At 36.9% G+C, this 16,076-nt stretch overlaps 1 protein-coding gene across 1 annotated transcript; it reads right to left on the bottom strand.

Moving 5' to 3' along the window:
- Window positions 1–9,820: 9,820 nt before the first annotated feature.
- On the bottom strand, window positions 9,821–10,783 carry LOC141547957 (mas-related G-protein coupled receptor member A-like). Its single transcript, XM_074276671.1, has one exon. It carries the CDS (start codon window positions 10,766–10,768, stop codon window positions 9,821–9,823), a length of 948 nt encoding a protein of 315 aa, XP_074132772.1. The 5' UTR covers window positions 10,769–10,783.
- Window positions 10,784–16,076: the final 5,293 nt, after the last annotated feature.

Raw genomic sequence — 16,076 nt, 5'->3', positions numbered from 1 at the left:
TATGATCTCATTCTTTATGCCTAAATCTTGGACCCATTTTGATCTTATCTTAGTATTGTGGTGTTAAATGTGGGTCCATGCCTAGTCTGCCATACTAATTTCCAGTTTTCCCAGCAGTTTTTGTCAAATAATGAATTCTTATCCCAAAAGTTGGGATCTTTAGGTTTGTCAAACACTAGATTGCTATTTTTATTCACTATCTTGCCCCGTGAACCTAACCTATTCCACTGAACAATTGGTCTATTTCTTAGCCAATACCAAATGGTTTTGGTGACTGTTGCTTTATAATATAGTTCTAGATCAGGTACAGCTAGACCACCTTCATTTAATTTTTTTTTTCATTACTTCCCTTGAAATCCTTGACCTTTTGTTGTTCCATATGAATTCTGTTGTTATTTTTTTTCTAGGTCATTAAAATAGTTTCTTGGGAGCCTGATTGGTATAGCACTAAATAAATAAATTAGTTTAGGGAGTATTGTCATCTTAATTATAGTCGGCCTATCCAAGAGTACTCAATGTCTTTCCAATTACTTAAATCTGACTTTATTTTTGTGGCAAGTGTTTTGTAATTTTGCTCATATAATTCCTGACTTTCCTTTGGTAGATATATTCCCAAATATTTTATACTATTGACCGTTATTTTAAATGGGATTTCTCTTTGTATCTCTTGCTGTTGGATTGTGTTGGTAATGTATAAAAATGCTGAGGGTTTATGTGGATTTAGTTTGTATCTTGCAACTTTGCTAAAGTTCTGAATTATTTCCAATAGCTTTTTAGCAGAGTCTTTGGGGATCTCTAAGTATACCATCATGTCATCTACAAAGAGTGATAGTTTGATTTCCTCATTTTCTACTCTAATTCCTTGAATCTCTTTCTTGGCTCTTACTGCTGAGGCTAGTGTTTCTAGTACTTTATTGAATAGTAATGGTGATAGTGGGCAACCTTGTTCCACTCCTGATCTTACAGGTAAAGGTTCCAGTTTATCGCCATTACATATGATATTTACTGACGGTTTTAAATATATGCTCGTTATTATTTTAAGGAATAGTCCATTTATTCCTATACTCTCAAGTGTTTTTAGTAGGAATAGATATTGGATTTTATCAACTGCTTTTTCTGCATCTATTGAGATGATCAAATGGTTTTTATTAATTTGATTATTAATATGGTCAATTATACTAATAGTTTTCCTAATATTAAACCAGCCCTGCATTCCTGGTAGAAATCCTACTTGATCATCGTGTATTATCCTGGGGATGATTTTTTGAAGTCTTTTTGTTAATATCTTATTTAAGATTTTAGCATCAACATTCATTAAGGAAATTGGTCTATAGTTTTCTTTCTCAGTTTTCAATCTACCTGGTTTAGGTATCAGTACCATGTCTGTGTCATAAAAGGAATTTGGTAGGACTCCTTTAATCCCTATTTTTTCAAATAGTTTATATAGCATCGGAGTTAGTTGTTCTTTAAATATTTGGTAAATGCATCTGCTCCTGGGGATTTTTTCTTAGGTAGTTGGTTAATAGCTTGTTCTATATCTTTTTCTGAAATGGGACTGTTTAGACTACTTACTTCTTCCTCTGTTAATCTGGGCAAGCTATATTTTTGAAGGTATTCTTCCATTTCATTTAAGTTATCGAATTGATTGGCATAAAGTTGAGCAAAGTAGCTCCTAACTATTGTTCTAATTTCCTCTTCATTAGTAGTGAGTTTTTCCTTTTCATTTTCAAGACTAACAATTTGCTTTTTCTTTTTCCTTTTTTTAATCAGATTTACTAAGGGTTTGTCTATTTTGTTGGTTTTTTCATAGAACCAACTCTTAGTTTTATTAATTAATTCAATAGTTTTTTTACTTTCAATTTTATCAATCTCACCTTTTATTTTTAGAATTTCAAGTTTCGTGTTTGTCTAGGGGTTTTTAATTTGTTCCTTTTCTAGCAATTTTAGTTGTAAGCCCAATTCGTTGACCCTCTCTTTCTCTATTTTATGCAAGTAGGCCTCTAGAGATATAAAACTTCCCCTTATTACTGCTTTGGCTGAATCCCACACATTTTGGTATGATGTCTCATTATTGTCATTTTCTTGGGTGAAGTTATTAATTATGTCTATGATTTGCTGTTTTACCCAATCATTCTTTAGTATAAGATTATTTAGTTTCCAAATATTTTTTGGTCTATTTTCCCCTGGATTTTTATTAAATGTAATTTTAATTGCATTGTAGTCTGAAAAGGATGCATTTACTATTTCTGCCTTACTGCATTTGATTTTGAGGTTTTTATGTCCTAGTATAGGATCAATTTTTGTATAGGTTCCATGAACTGCTGAGAATAAAGTGTACTCCTTTCTGTCCCCATTTAGCTTTCACCAAAGATCTATCATATCAAACTTTTCTAGTATTCTATTTACCTCTTTGACTTGTTTCTTGTTTATTTTGTAGTTTGATTTATGTAATTCTGAGAGTGCCAGGTTGAGATCTCCCACTATTATAGTTTAAGCATATACATTTATGTATACTTATTCATTCACAAAATTTATGCATGTAACAAAACAGATATATATGAACATATAAGAATGCACACATATAATCATATAAGATAATGTACATATTTATAACCACTTAGGTACATCCATCTATTTCATTTATGCCAGGTTCCATGAATAGTTTTTTGTTGTTCTGTGATCTTGGAGGGAAGAAAATTATCTTCATTTTCATTAACCTATAATTGAATATCAATATTGTATAAGATGCATATTCATATATGTATAAGTCACTTAACCAGTATCTCAGCTTCCTGAACTGTAAAATGGGAATTATAATTACATCTACTTCTCAGGTTGTTGTGAGGATCAAATGAGATAAGTTTATAAAGTGCTTAGGAAATAGTAGGTGCCTAATAAATGTTTGTTTCTGTTCTCCCTCCCTTCCTCCATCCTTGTCATCCTTTCTGGATCATTCAAGCTAAGTAAGCACTAAAGCACTAAAATTTAATATGAGAAAGGAAATAGGTTTGTTAAAGTTTCTATTATATATGTCTAGATATGTAAGATACATATCTATAAATATATATGGAAAGAGAAGGAGAAAGACTCAGATACAAAAAAAGGTAAAGGGCAAAACAATAAGTATCAATACAGTGCTTACTGTATGCCAGGAATTCTGTTAATGATCTTAAAAATATTATTCCATTTGATACTCATCCTAACCCTCCGAGATAGATTTTTTTTAGTAAACTGAGGCAGGAAGCAGTTTATTGCCTTGCCCAGAGTCACATTTCAAGAAGTAAGATTGGATCTGAACTCAGACATTCCTGATTCTAGGCCTGGTGCTCTGTACACTATGTTTGCCAGATTCCTAGTTAGATAAATAGATCTATAATGTATACTGTTTGAAGAAATACTGAGACAGGGGCACATATAGTGGATGCTATAGTGGATATAGCATATAGATGCTATAGTGGATAACCACTGGCCCTGGAGTCAGGAAGACTTCAGTCCAATCCTGCCTCAGACACTCAATACTTCTTAGCTGGGTGATCTTTGGCAAGTCACTTAATCCTAGTTGCCTTGTCCAAAAAAGAATCCTAGTGAGACAAAGGAATAGATTCCCCTTTTTTGTTCCCCCCAAAATAAATGAAGCCTGCTAACTTAAAAAAAACCTTATGAGCAATTAGTAATTAGTAGGTATTTAACATCCTATGCCCTGTGATCTAGCAATACCACTTCTTGTTTATTTTCCAAAGATGATTAGGAAAAAAGGAAAGGAATCTACATGTTCTAAAATGTCTATAGCAGCTCTCTTTGTAGGATTAAAGAACTGGAAATTGCAGGGATGCTCATCTGTTGGGAACTTAAATGAGCAAGTTTGTGATATGATTGTGATAGAATACTATAGTACTATAAGAAATTACGAGCTCAATGATTTTAGAAAAAACATGGAAAGACTTTCAAGAAATAATGGAGAATAAATGAGCAGAACTAAGAGAACACTGTGTACAGTAAGAGAAATACTATTTTTAGAATGATTTTTAATGTTATTTTTATTATTATAAATATGAAAATTAAGTATAAAATAGATATGAAGAAAAGTCTCTCTATTTAGAAACAACCAATAAATAGAAATATGTATACAATAATTTTACACATACATACATATGCACACACAATATATTTATACACAAACTTTTTCTGTCTAATGATGTCTAATATCTAGGTTCAGAAGGAAGGAAAATATTTACATGATAATTTTGTTCTAAATTCCAAAGGAACAGCAAATTGCACATAAGTAATTTGAAGTTTCATATATGATCAACTTTTTTTATTGGACAATAAATTATAAACCTTAATGTTTTATTCTATCAATTAAACATAAAATAAAAATAAATAAAAACAACAAAATGGCTTGTCCAGTCAGAGATCTTGCCCAAGATTCCTTTCTTGGAGGTAATTATCCTACAGATGTTTTAGGATAAGAGGAAGGATATTTTTCAACTCTTAAGTGTCCATTAAGTGCTAATGAGAGCCCTCTCTGACTTCCTTTAAGCAAGCCCTAATTTACCACTTAGAAATATTGAGAGGTGTGAACCATTTCCCTGAATGAATGATTCTTCTGATTCAAGAAGCATCCAACTCAATCTTGCTGACTCTTCCTGATTTTTTTTTTTTTTTTTCTTTTGGTCCTAGTTGTCCAACAAGGATTTCCTCCATATTCCACTGGCTTTTTTTTTTTTTTTTAATTGAGGCTGGTGTTAAGTGACTTGCCCAGGGTCACACAGCTAGGAAGTATTAAGTGTCTGAGATCAGATTTGCATCGGGTCCTCCTGAATTCAAGGCTGGTGCTCTATCCACTGCGCCACCTAGCTACCCCCTTGGGTCATCTTTAGTAATAACAAAGCAAAAAGACCTGATTTCCCACAGGGAGATGCAACCAGGTTATCATGATCAAAAACCAAAACCAAACCAGCTACAACCCAGAGGACAAAAGAGATTTGTATTTGAATCCATCAATGATCATAGCAGCTCCCCTTCCCTCATCAATGGCCCCCATACTCTTCAATCCCAACAAAGTCCTCCCAGTGCTGTCAAACTCACATAGGAACTGAGTCTGAAAATTACAAATTGACTGAGAACAAAAAATTTAAATAAGTACATAATTTACAATTACAATTTAATCTGGTTTGGAACATGTAGCCTGGACCAAGGAGCTATGTGTTTGATTTTTAAAAATAGGATTCCTATGCTTATAGGAATAGATTCCTATATTATGCTATTTGCTAATAGAGTTAGAATGAAGAATATTTCCCCTTGTGAAAGAATCTGGCTACCTTTATGGGATCATAATGTAATACTTCAGTTTTCCTGCCTCAATTTTCATGAATTGCTATACCTCAGTTTCTCTGAATTATTATGCTATATACTGAATAAAATATTATGGCCACCCCCCTTTCCTTACCTCATTAAGCTCCGGTCACTCTCACATTCCAGTAAGTCACAAAACTCCAGATGGCTTAGCTCAAATGCCTGGGTATCTCCTTTCTCAGACTCCTCACTCCTGCTCTCAACCTTCTTGACCCCCCAGTCTATCAGAACCAGAAAGTTATGGTCCTTCCTGAAATTATGACTGATTATCTCAATCAGAGAGCTACCTGTATAGTCAATATATTTAGTAATTTAAATGAAATGGCAGCATATTTATAAAAATATAAATTGCCTAGATTAAAAATAGAAATAGAATAGCTATATACACACACTTTATGTATGTATGTGTCTATGTATGTATAAATATTTTTAACTTTAATTCTTTAAAATAGGTATTTCATTTTTTCCAATACATGCAAAGATAGTTCTTAATATTAATCCCCGTAAACACTGTGTTCCAAATTTTTCTCCCTCTCCCTTCATCCCCCAAATGGGAAGTCAGCCGATGCAGGTTTAACATGTGCAGTTTCTTCAAACATACTTCCATATTCATCATGCTACATGAGAAAATCCAGGTCATGAGGGAGAAAAAAAAATGTGAGAGAAAAGAAAGCGAACAAAAATCAAAGCAAATATGTGAAAATACTATACTTTAATCTATACCTAAAGTCCATAATTCTGTCTCTTGATGCATATGGAAGTTTCCATCACAAATCCATTGGAATTTCCTTGAATCAACACACTTCAAAAAGAGCTAAGTCCATCACAATGGATTATCCCATAATTTTGTTGTTACTGTGCACAATGGTGTCTTGGTTCTGCTCACTTTACCCAGTAGTGGTCCATGTAAGTCTTTCCAGCCTGCTCACCACTTCTGACAGAATAACCACACTCCATCACATTCATATACCAGTTCATTGCCACTACAAAAAGGGCAGATACAAAGACTTCTGTACCTATGGGTCTCCTTCCCCCCTCCATGACCTCCAAAGGATACAGACCCAGTAGAGATATTGCTGGATCAAAGGGCATACATGAGCATAGCTCTAAACTGCTCTCCAAAATGGTTGGACCATTTCACAGTTCCATCAACAATGTACCAATGTCCCAGTCCTCCCACATCCCCTCCAACATTCATCACTATCTTTTCTTGTCATCTTATCCAATCAGAAATGGTATCTAAGAGTTGGTTTAATTTGCATTTCTCCAATCAATAGTGATTCAGAATATTCTTTCACATCATTAGAAATAGCCTTAATTGTTTCATTTGAAAATTGTGTGTTGATATCCTTTGATCATTTATCAAGGGGAGGATGGCTTATATTCTTACAAATTTGAGCCAATTCTCTCCATATATGTTAGAAATGAGGCTTTTATGAGAAACACTGGATATAAAATTATTTCCCCTTCTTTCTGCTTCTCTTGTAAACTTGCATTTATTGGGTGTATTTTTATAAAAAACCTTTTTAATTTAATGTAATCAAAATTATCCATTTTTGCCTTTCATAATCCTTTCTAGTTCTTCTTGCCATAAATTCCTCCTTTCTCCACAGATTCAGATCAGAAGTAGACTATTTGTTGTTTTCATAATTTGCTTATGGTTTCATGGTTTATCTCTAAATCATGAACCCATTTTAAACTTATCTTGGTATAGGGTGCTTTGAACAGACCTATTTTAGAAAAAGAAATTGAACAGGCCATAAATGAGATTTGAGGAAAAAAAAAACATTTGGTATAGATGGATTTATAAGTGAATTTTATCCAACATTTAAAATTAATTAATTCTAATATTAGATAAATTGTTTGGAATAATAGCCAAAGTTGGGTTTCTACCAACCTCCCATTAAGAAATAAATATGATATGGATACCTAAACCACAAAGAATAAAAACAGGGGAAGAAAGATATTGACTAATTTGACTAATGAGTATGGAGGCAAAAATACTAAATAAAATATCAGCTAAAATTATAACAATATATTACAAAATATATTTTATAACTAACTGGGTTTTATATATTAGAAATGCAGGGAGGATGTTTTAATGTAAAGAAAAATACCAACAAGATGGATTATATAAATAATAAAACTTTAGAAATATCATGTGATCACCATATTCTGTATCTAGACCAGATCAAATATGGGATTTGAAAAGACAGAAGAAGTAAAGTCATTATCCCTAGAGAAATCAAATGGAGGTTCAATGATTTCTCCCACAATATTACACAGGAAATTTGTGTGTGTGTGTGTGTGTGTGTGTGTGTGTGTGTGTGTGTGTTTTCTTCCTCTACTATCCAGGATAGGGACAGTGACTATTTGTTGTGGAAATCTTCCTCTGGACTGTTGACACAGGAGTCCCTGGACATCAGTCCCTAGGTAAAGGAGCCTCCAGCAAGCTATGGAGCTCCAAAATACCCACATTGGGCCCAGAATTAGGAAGATCTGAGTTCCAAGCCAGTCTCAGATACTTACTTGTTTTGGAAGCCTGAGCAAGTCATTGAATCTTTTTTTTTTTTTTTAATTAAAATTTTATTTTATAATTATAACTTTTTTTTTGACAGTACATATGCATGGGTAATTTTTTACAACATTATCCCTTGCACTTACTTCTGTTCAGATTTTTTCCCTTCCTCCCCCAACCCCCTCCCCCAGATGGCAGACAGTCTTATACATATTAAATATATTACAATATATTCTAGATACAATATATGTGTGGAGAACCGAATTTCTTGTGGCACAGGAAGAATTGGATTCAGAAGGCAAAAATAATAGTTTACACTCATTTCCCAGTGTTCCTTTTCTGGATGTAGCTGATTCTGTCCATCATTAATCAATTGGAATTGGATTAGCTCTTCACTATGTTGAAGATATCCACTTCCATCAGAATACATCCTCATACAGTATCATTGTTGAAGTGTATAATGATCTTCTGGTTCTGGTCATTTCACTCAGCATCAGTTGATGTAAGTCTCTCCAAACCTCTCTGTATTTCTCCTGTTGGTCATTTCTTACAGAACAATAATATTCCATAACATTCATATACCATAATTTACCCAACCATTCTCCAATGGATGGACATCCATTCATCTTCCAGCTTCTAGCCACTATGAAAAGGGCTGCCACAAACATTTTGGCACATACAGGTCCCTTTCCCTTCTTTAGTATTTCCTTGGGATATAAGCCCAGTAGTAGTATGGCTGGGTCAAAGGGTATGCACATTTTGATAACTTTTTGGGCATAATTCCAGATTGCTCTCCAGAATGGTTAGATCCTTTCACAACTCCACCAACAATGCATCAGTGTCCCAGTTTTCCCACAGCCCTTCCAATTCATCCTTATTTGTTCCTGTCATCTTAGCCAATCTGACAGGTGTGTAATTGTTGAGGGCGGTAGCCCCTTTGGTATTCTTTGTTTGATCTCCAACTTCTTTTGGGACTTGGACCTTTGATACAAGATCTGGTCAAATTAGTTTGGGCTATCTGAGATGGCCAGGGTTTTACAGCCCCCATTCTAAATCTGCTCAGATAGACCAAATGGCATCAGAAAATTCCTTTTTGGGAAGAGACTTCTGTCTGTCCCCAAAAGATAACAAGAGAATCCTTATCTTATTACATCACTCTCAGGAACCTCCCTACATCACTGCATAAAAGAGAGAATGGGAATCTTCTCTTTGCAAATGGCCTTGTACCATGCAGCCATTTTGCCCACCGGCTCTCCGGTGTTTCCATTCTAATCAATAAAGACTATGTTTCCATACAGCACTAAGTAGCAAATTTCTTTGCTGCCGAACCCGCCATTGGTTACTTTGGGGAAGGAAGGAGAAAGAGAAAAGGAACTGATCCATCTTTGTTTACCCATCATTTACTACTCATCATTTAATACTCATCATAATGATATCTCAGAGTTGTCTTAATTTGTATTTCTCTGATCAATAGTAATTTGGAACACTCTTTCATATGAGCGGAAATAGTTTTAATTTCATCATCTGAAAATTGTCTGTTCATATCCTTTGACCATTTATCCATTGGAGAATGGCTTGATTTCTTATAAATTAAAGTCAATTCTCTGTATATTTTGGAGATGAGGCCTTTATCAGAACCTTTAACTGTAAAAATGTTTTCCCAATTTGTTACTTCCCTTCTAATCTTGTTTGCATTAGTTTTGTTTGTGCAGAAACTTTTTAATTTGATGGAATCAAAATTTTCTATTTTGTGATCAATAATGGTCTCTAGTTCTCCCTTGGACACAAACTCCTTCCTCCTCCACAAGTCTGAGAGGTTTACATTTTAGGCGTTCACATAAATAACAGCAGGGAAACCCTGATTTTCCTCCCAGGGAGGGGGGAGCTACCGAGCCTGGGGCAGGGAGCGCATTTCAAGGGCTGCTGTGTCTGAGCATCTTCTTAGGCTCAGAGTGTAGTCTCCGGACTGGGCTGCGGGGGGTCGGTTGTCCCGCCTCCTGACTCCTGCTCGTCCCCGAGGGCCCTCTGGAGCACCAGCCTGAGCGGCTCCCTCCGCTTGTTCCCGAGTCTGCCCACGAAGAAGTAAATGAGGGGGTTCACGCTGCTGTTCACACAGGCCAGGGGTTCATAGAGCCAATGAGGAATGAGACCTCTCTGGAAATATAAAAACAGGACAGCCCAGATCCCCATGGGCAGGCCACACAGCAGGAACACGAGCACCGTGAGCAGGACCAGCAGGGAGAGCCTGGGGGGCCGCCGGCGCCGGGAGCTGCACTGGACCCTCAGCAGCAGCGTCAGGCTGGACACGCACAGCACGCACGTGAGCAGGAGGAACCACGCACCCAGGATGGTGGAAAAGGTGGAAAAGCCATAAAAGTTATTGGGAAGAACAAAAGGTGGTAGTAGACAGAACATCCCGGTCACAGCCCAGAGCCCGGCGCAGATTGTAGCAGATGTGCGCTTGGGGCGGCGGCAGCGGTACCAGAGCGGGAAGAGCGCCGAGAGACAGCGCTCGGTGCTGATCGCCGCCAGGAGGCTCAGGCCCGCCGTGTAGGAGATGAATGTGAGGAAGAACAGTATTAAGCCCGTTAAAAGATTAATGTATTTAACAACTCCATCTATACTGAGCAGAAAGATGCTACCAAGGAAGAGCGCGTCGGCCGCCGCCAGGTTGAGGATGTAGACGGAGAAGGGGGTCCTCCGGCTGCGGAAGCCCAGGAGCCACAGGACCGCGCCATTCCCCAGCAGCCCGAGCGGGGCAATGAGCAGAGAGGGGATCTGCATCCAGTAATAAAAGTTAAGGCTTCCAAATGGACTCTTCGTTGAATTATGAGAATCATTTACCCGATGGTCAGGCGTGGGGGCCACAGTCATGTTGGGTGGTCCGTGCTCCATGAAGCTCCGCTCCTCTCAGACACCTGGGGACCCAGAGACATGAAAGGACATCAGGGAGTGGCCCCGCCAATTGTGCCTCTCTCTCCCTTCAAGAGTCAGAGCCTCCTCTTCCTCACTGGCTTTTTTCAGGGTGCAGCTAAGGGGCGTCACAGGGCATAGAGATGTGGGCAAAAATGAATTATAATTTTGTCTCAGAATTTACTAGGGAGACAAATCATCATTTCACGGATTTAATAACTAAGTATCCAATCAGGATTAAGACTTTCCCTTCCTATTTCCTCCTTCAGAATACCCTCCCTTGTAGGATATTCAGTCAGTCTCTGAAGGACTTTGCTGATGCATGAATTGGCTCAAATCCTCGGGGCACGTGATTTTCCATCACGAAAGAGCAGTTTATTTAGATATCGTTCTTATGCAAACACTGGTCATGGTTCATTGGCTGGGGAGGGATGGATGTCTTTGTCCAGAAACCTGGAGGTACCTAAATATCCTCATGCCCTCAGCAGGTGGAGAAGAGGCTCTTGTGCAGCTCCTGGGCCATCCCCTCAGGGATTGCTGGTTTCCACCCTCTGTCACAGCCCCCTTTCTAAAGGCTTTTAAAAATTCAATACTCTCCAGAGGTATCTTTGGCTTCCAGCCAAGGTCCTGATAGCAATGTTTTATTTCCTAGCCATAATTAAAAACAAACTTATTGTTAATTACCCAGAAATTGTCTCCAGTTACTCACATTGGCTGTGTAGCGCTGGACACATTATTTAAATATTTCTCTCCCTCTGGTTCCAAACTGCAAAATGAGACCAAAACTAGCAGGAACCTCACAAAGATCTTTAGAAGAGCAAATGGGACAGCTTTGTGGTGTGCTTAACAGTGCCTAAGACCCCAGTAGGCCAGCAAAAAAAGCTGCTTTCGTTTTCCCCCTTGCCTCTTCCTATTGTCATGGTGTGACAGACAGGTATAGAAATGAGTCTTTTGGAGAAGATTGGGATACAGTTGTCTCACCTTTCTTCTCTGACCACACTCAAATTCACCCTTTGTTTCCTTCTCTCTTCTCTTTCTTTAGCACATGGGGGTTTGTCTTCCTTCAAAAATCTATGTGGGCAATCTTAAGGGTGGGCTGAAGCACTTAATTTAAAACAATGGACAATTGTTTATTCATTTCATGGATGTATGCATGCATTTTTTGTGTCTTTACTCTTTCGTCAATTCATAAATTCATCTATCAAATTATTTGTTTACATTTTAAAATATTTATCAATAACTTTTCCTTATACATAATTTATATTGTATATGCTACCCCACAGAAAAGCAATTTTTGAAACTCAAAGTGAATGGGATCAGTGAAGATTCCTCGGAGGCTAGAAGGTAAAGTAGGTCAGAATTTCAGTCTAAACTTTAGGAAATAGAATTGTTGACCATTGAAAAATGATTGTGCCCTTTTTCAGTCTATCCAATGAATTAAAAAATCAACAGGAATGGGGTATCCACATCTGCTTTGCTATATAATCCATTCTCTGTTTCCATCAAGTGCCACACACCATGCTGCACTGTCAAGTTGATGTGCAACCTCTTGTTGCAAGGACTGAATAAATGCTTTATGTTTTTATCAGGAGATAATGGCCTGGAGCTATTCTGAAAGGTCTATGAACTGGCTAATCTTTATTTGTTGATGGAGAAAGCCTGAGGTAAACTGAGTCTCCTTGGTTATTCTAGCTTAATGGATTAGAACAAATCTCCTTATTGTGGGGGATTATATAGTTTCTGACAAAATTATTAACTAAGGTAAATTGAACCTATAACTTGGTTTCAGTATTATCTGAGGGGTTTGGGAAAATGAAATAGGATGCTCATAATGGCTAAAGTAAATAGTTGTATACCTTGTGAAACTGACCACCATAAATACATAAGCTTGGAAAACTCCCCTTCAAACAGTAAAACTGACCATAGGGACCTGACTGGAATTTGGCAAATTCATGCCACTAAGCAGGGAAGTGAGAACTGGTTGATGAGGGAAAGGAGGGTGCCATGGATTTTTTGTGTTTGTGTCTATAACACCCTTCAATCTCTGTGGAAACTGACCACTCTCTATGATTACAGTTAGTGGACCATCTGCTTCTCATGAGATTCTAAAATTCTAATAAACACTTCTATTCTTCACTTGAGATGTCTCAGATTATTTTTTAATTGGATTTGCCAAACCACACACCCATAAAAAATAAAAAAGAGGAAAATATATCAGTTTGATAAATAATTCATTTGGATACCTACTGTGTTTCTATCAATAGTAATCCATTTCAGAGGATTACAAAGTGATAATGATGATAAGTTCTGTGTATTAAACCCTAGAAATATGAGTTGTAGATTGCAAGTTTACTTGGTCATGTCATATGGATCTAACTAGAGGTTCTCTTTCCCTTGGTTTTCCTTATCAGTATAATAATCCCATTGTGGTAGAGGTGACTCAATTCCATGGAAAGTCCTCCAATATTTTTTGGTATCTCGGGACTATTTTCTCCTGTCCAACATGAACAGGTGACCATTATATGATCATATCATGAGCACTTATTTAGGGGAGATTCTTCAGGCTTCATCAATCAGTGACCCCTCCTTCCCCCCTCCCCCCCTGCTCTGTCATTTTTGAACTTTAAGAGCAAGCTCTATCAACCAATGATTTTTCTATTTCCCAATACCATTTGTGTGTGTGTGTGTGTGTGTGTGTGTGTGTGTGTGTGTGTGTGTGTGTGTGTGTGTGTGTGTTTAGGCACTGGAAGAACAGGGCATTTTATATCAGAAGGAAGAGCTGAGGTCCACTTCATTAGAAGTGACTATGGACCATTGGCTCAGAGTTTTACTTAAGTTTTTCTTATTGCAGATTGGATACTTTTAATTCCTATAATTTTCACACCCTACAATGGGATGCTGAGGTGTGGAACTGAACCTCGTAAGTCTGAGCCCTCCAAGAGACCTAAATAGGGCATATACTCCAGATAGAATTTTCGCTGATGGCTCCACCTCAGAAAGTGGTTCAGAGATCTTATTTCCTCTTGTTTGCACTCAAAGGGGAACTTTCAGTGTTTCACAATGGGATAAGGAACCCATCTAAAGGATTTACTAATCAGTTCCTGAATGGGAGGCTGTTGAGGAGTGTTCCCCCACTACAGAGCTCTAATAACATCCTGAGGGAGCCAAAAGTCAGGCCAATAGCCTTAGGGGACAGATTTCTTACCTTAGTGAGGAGCTGTCAGGGTATATAGCCATCCTGGGAGGAATCCCACCCTCCTCCAACCTGAGAAGAAAGGTGCTTTTGGCTTTATAGAAATGAGGAATGGCAAGGGTTCTTTCATTTGTATTTGCTTAGGATTCAGTCTGGCAGTGACCATCAGAGCTCAATTTTCAGAAAGTTTCAAAGAAAACAGGTATAAAATTTGTTGAATATTCACTTAAGGATCTATAGGCCCTGGTTGACCATTCTTAGGACTCTAGAGTTTAAACCAAGAAATTAAGAATTGAAAGTTTTGGAGATTTCCCAACATTTCCCAGAGCCTGGGCTTGGAGAATTGACAACAAGAACTTTCACACCCTAAAGTTTAGGGACTTTTGAAAAACTCGAAACTAAATTCTCCCTACTTGTTGTATATCTGAAGATATGCTCCCAGGAGAAACGAAAACATTAGAATATAGCAGCAGAAATTTCTGCAACCCCCATTTCCTAGACTGAGAAATTTTCTAGCTGTGCACAAATCAATGAAAAAATATGAAGAAAGAATTAAATTCACAGAAAATTCTTTAGTAGATCCAAGGATCACAAATAATTACAAAGAAAAGCTCCACATTGAGAATCAGCCTTTTCCCTCTCCAGGGTCCTGATGACTCCTCTACTTGGTCTTGATGCTGATGCTTGAACCTCAGGTATCTCTTAGTCAGAGTCAGGGGTTTTAGAGGTGGGAGAAGAACCAGATCAAGGGCAATTCCTTTCTTATTGTTATATTCCACTCTCTTTTCTTCCAATCCCATAATCCAAGCCAAATGATTTTCTATTTGCTTTCAGGCTCAGAGGGTGGGGAATTCACAAACACAAATCTCAAGAAATGAACTCCCCACAGCCTTCAAGTGCAGATAAAGCTTCCTGAATGGTGTTTCTCTGGTTTAAAAAAAAACAAACCAAAACAAACTTTAATTCTCTTTAAACATCAACCTGCATAGTAGAGCAGAAAAGAAATGATTGTTAGACTGGTATGTCCATTATCCACAAATTCACTGATTTTTTCCATTATTCTTACATCCTTAACAGCATAGTTCTTACATGTAAGGTTGTAGTTCCTACATAGTTCCTATAAGAAATGCCCATGGGGCTTCTTTCTAGCTCTCAAGCAACTTTTCTAAACAGAAATTATGTAATCTCTGGTTGCCTCAACTTTCCATCAAGATCTAAGAGCCTCAGATTTCCTTAAACTTTAGGTTTGTATTTGAGTGAAATTTGGACTGGCAGGAGCTTTGAATTTTAAGATTATAATAAGGAAGAGGAATGTATATACACTTATAAAGACAGCTATATTTATTCACAAAATATATATATAATATAAACTGATATATATGAACATATAAGAATGCATAAATTTAAGCATATAATATAATATAAATATTTATCATGTAGGTGCATACTTTTTTAAATTTATGACAGGTTCTGTGATCTTGGAGGGAAGAAAATTATCTTCATTTTCATTCAGCTGTAATTGTTTATCAGTATTATTTCAATTATTAAGAAATTATTTTTAAGAGGCTTCCATATGCTTCATCACACTACGGAAAATATTCATAACACAAAACATAATACAGATGTATATTCACATGAGAGCATGTTTATGTACATATTTGCACACATAACTATAATAATATGATATATATGTGCTACACTTCACTCCAGGCAAATGAAAGTCCAACACACAAGAAGTATTTTATGGAACTCCTATTAAGAGCCATATAGTCTGCTAACTGCTGATGATAAAGAGACAAAAAAAAGTTTCTATTTTCAAAGAGCTTACTATAGAATTGGATATAATAAAATATGCATATAAATATGTTCAGAAAAATGTATATATGGGCTCTAGAAATGTGTGAATTATGCAAATATATAATTGTGCAAATAAATGGCTCATAGGTAGAAGACCAGATATAATCTGAGGTCAACTCCACATCTGAAGAGGGTAGATAGACATTCCTGGCATGACCTGTGCATACAAAGACCAGCAGAAACAGTGAGTAGCAGGTGTGTTATTTGTCTAAGCAAAAGCCAACAGAAATCAAAGAAGTT

Source organism: Sminthopsis crassicaudata, chromosome 6 (assembly GCF_048593235.1).
Source record: "Sminthopsis crassicaudata isolate SCR6 chromosome 6, ASM4859323v1, whole genome shotgun sequence".
Lineage (NCBI taxonomy): Eukaryota > Metazoa > Chordata > Mammalia > Dasyuromorphia > Dasyuridae > Sminthopsis > Sminthopsis crassicaudata.
The sequence above is the reverse complement of the archived record's forward strand: the minus strand, read 5'-3'. Positions and strand labels throughout refer to the sequence as shown.

Coding starts and splice junctions, on each gene's coding strand:
- LOC141547957 (XM_074276671.1), bottom strand. CDS start 10,768: ATGGAGCACGGACCACCCAACATGACTGTGGCCCCCACGCCTGACCAT.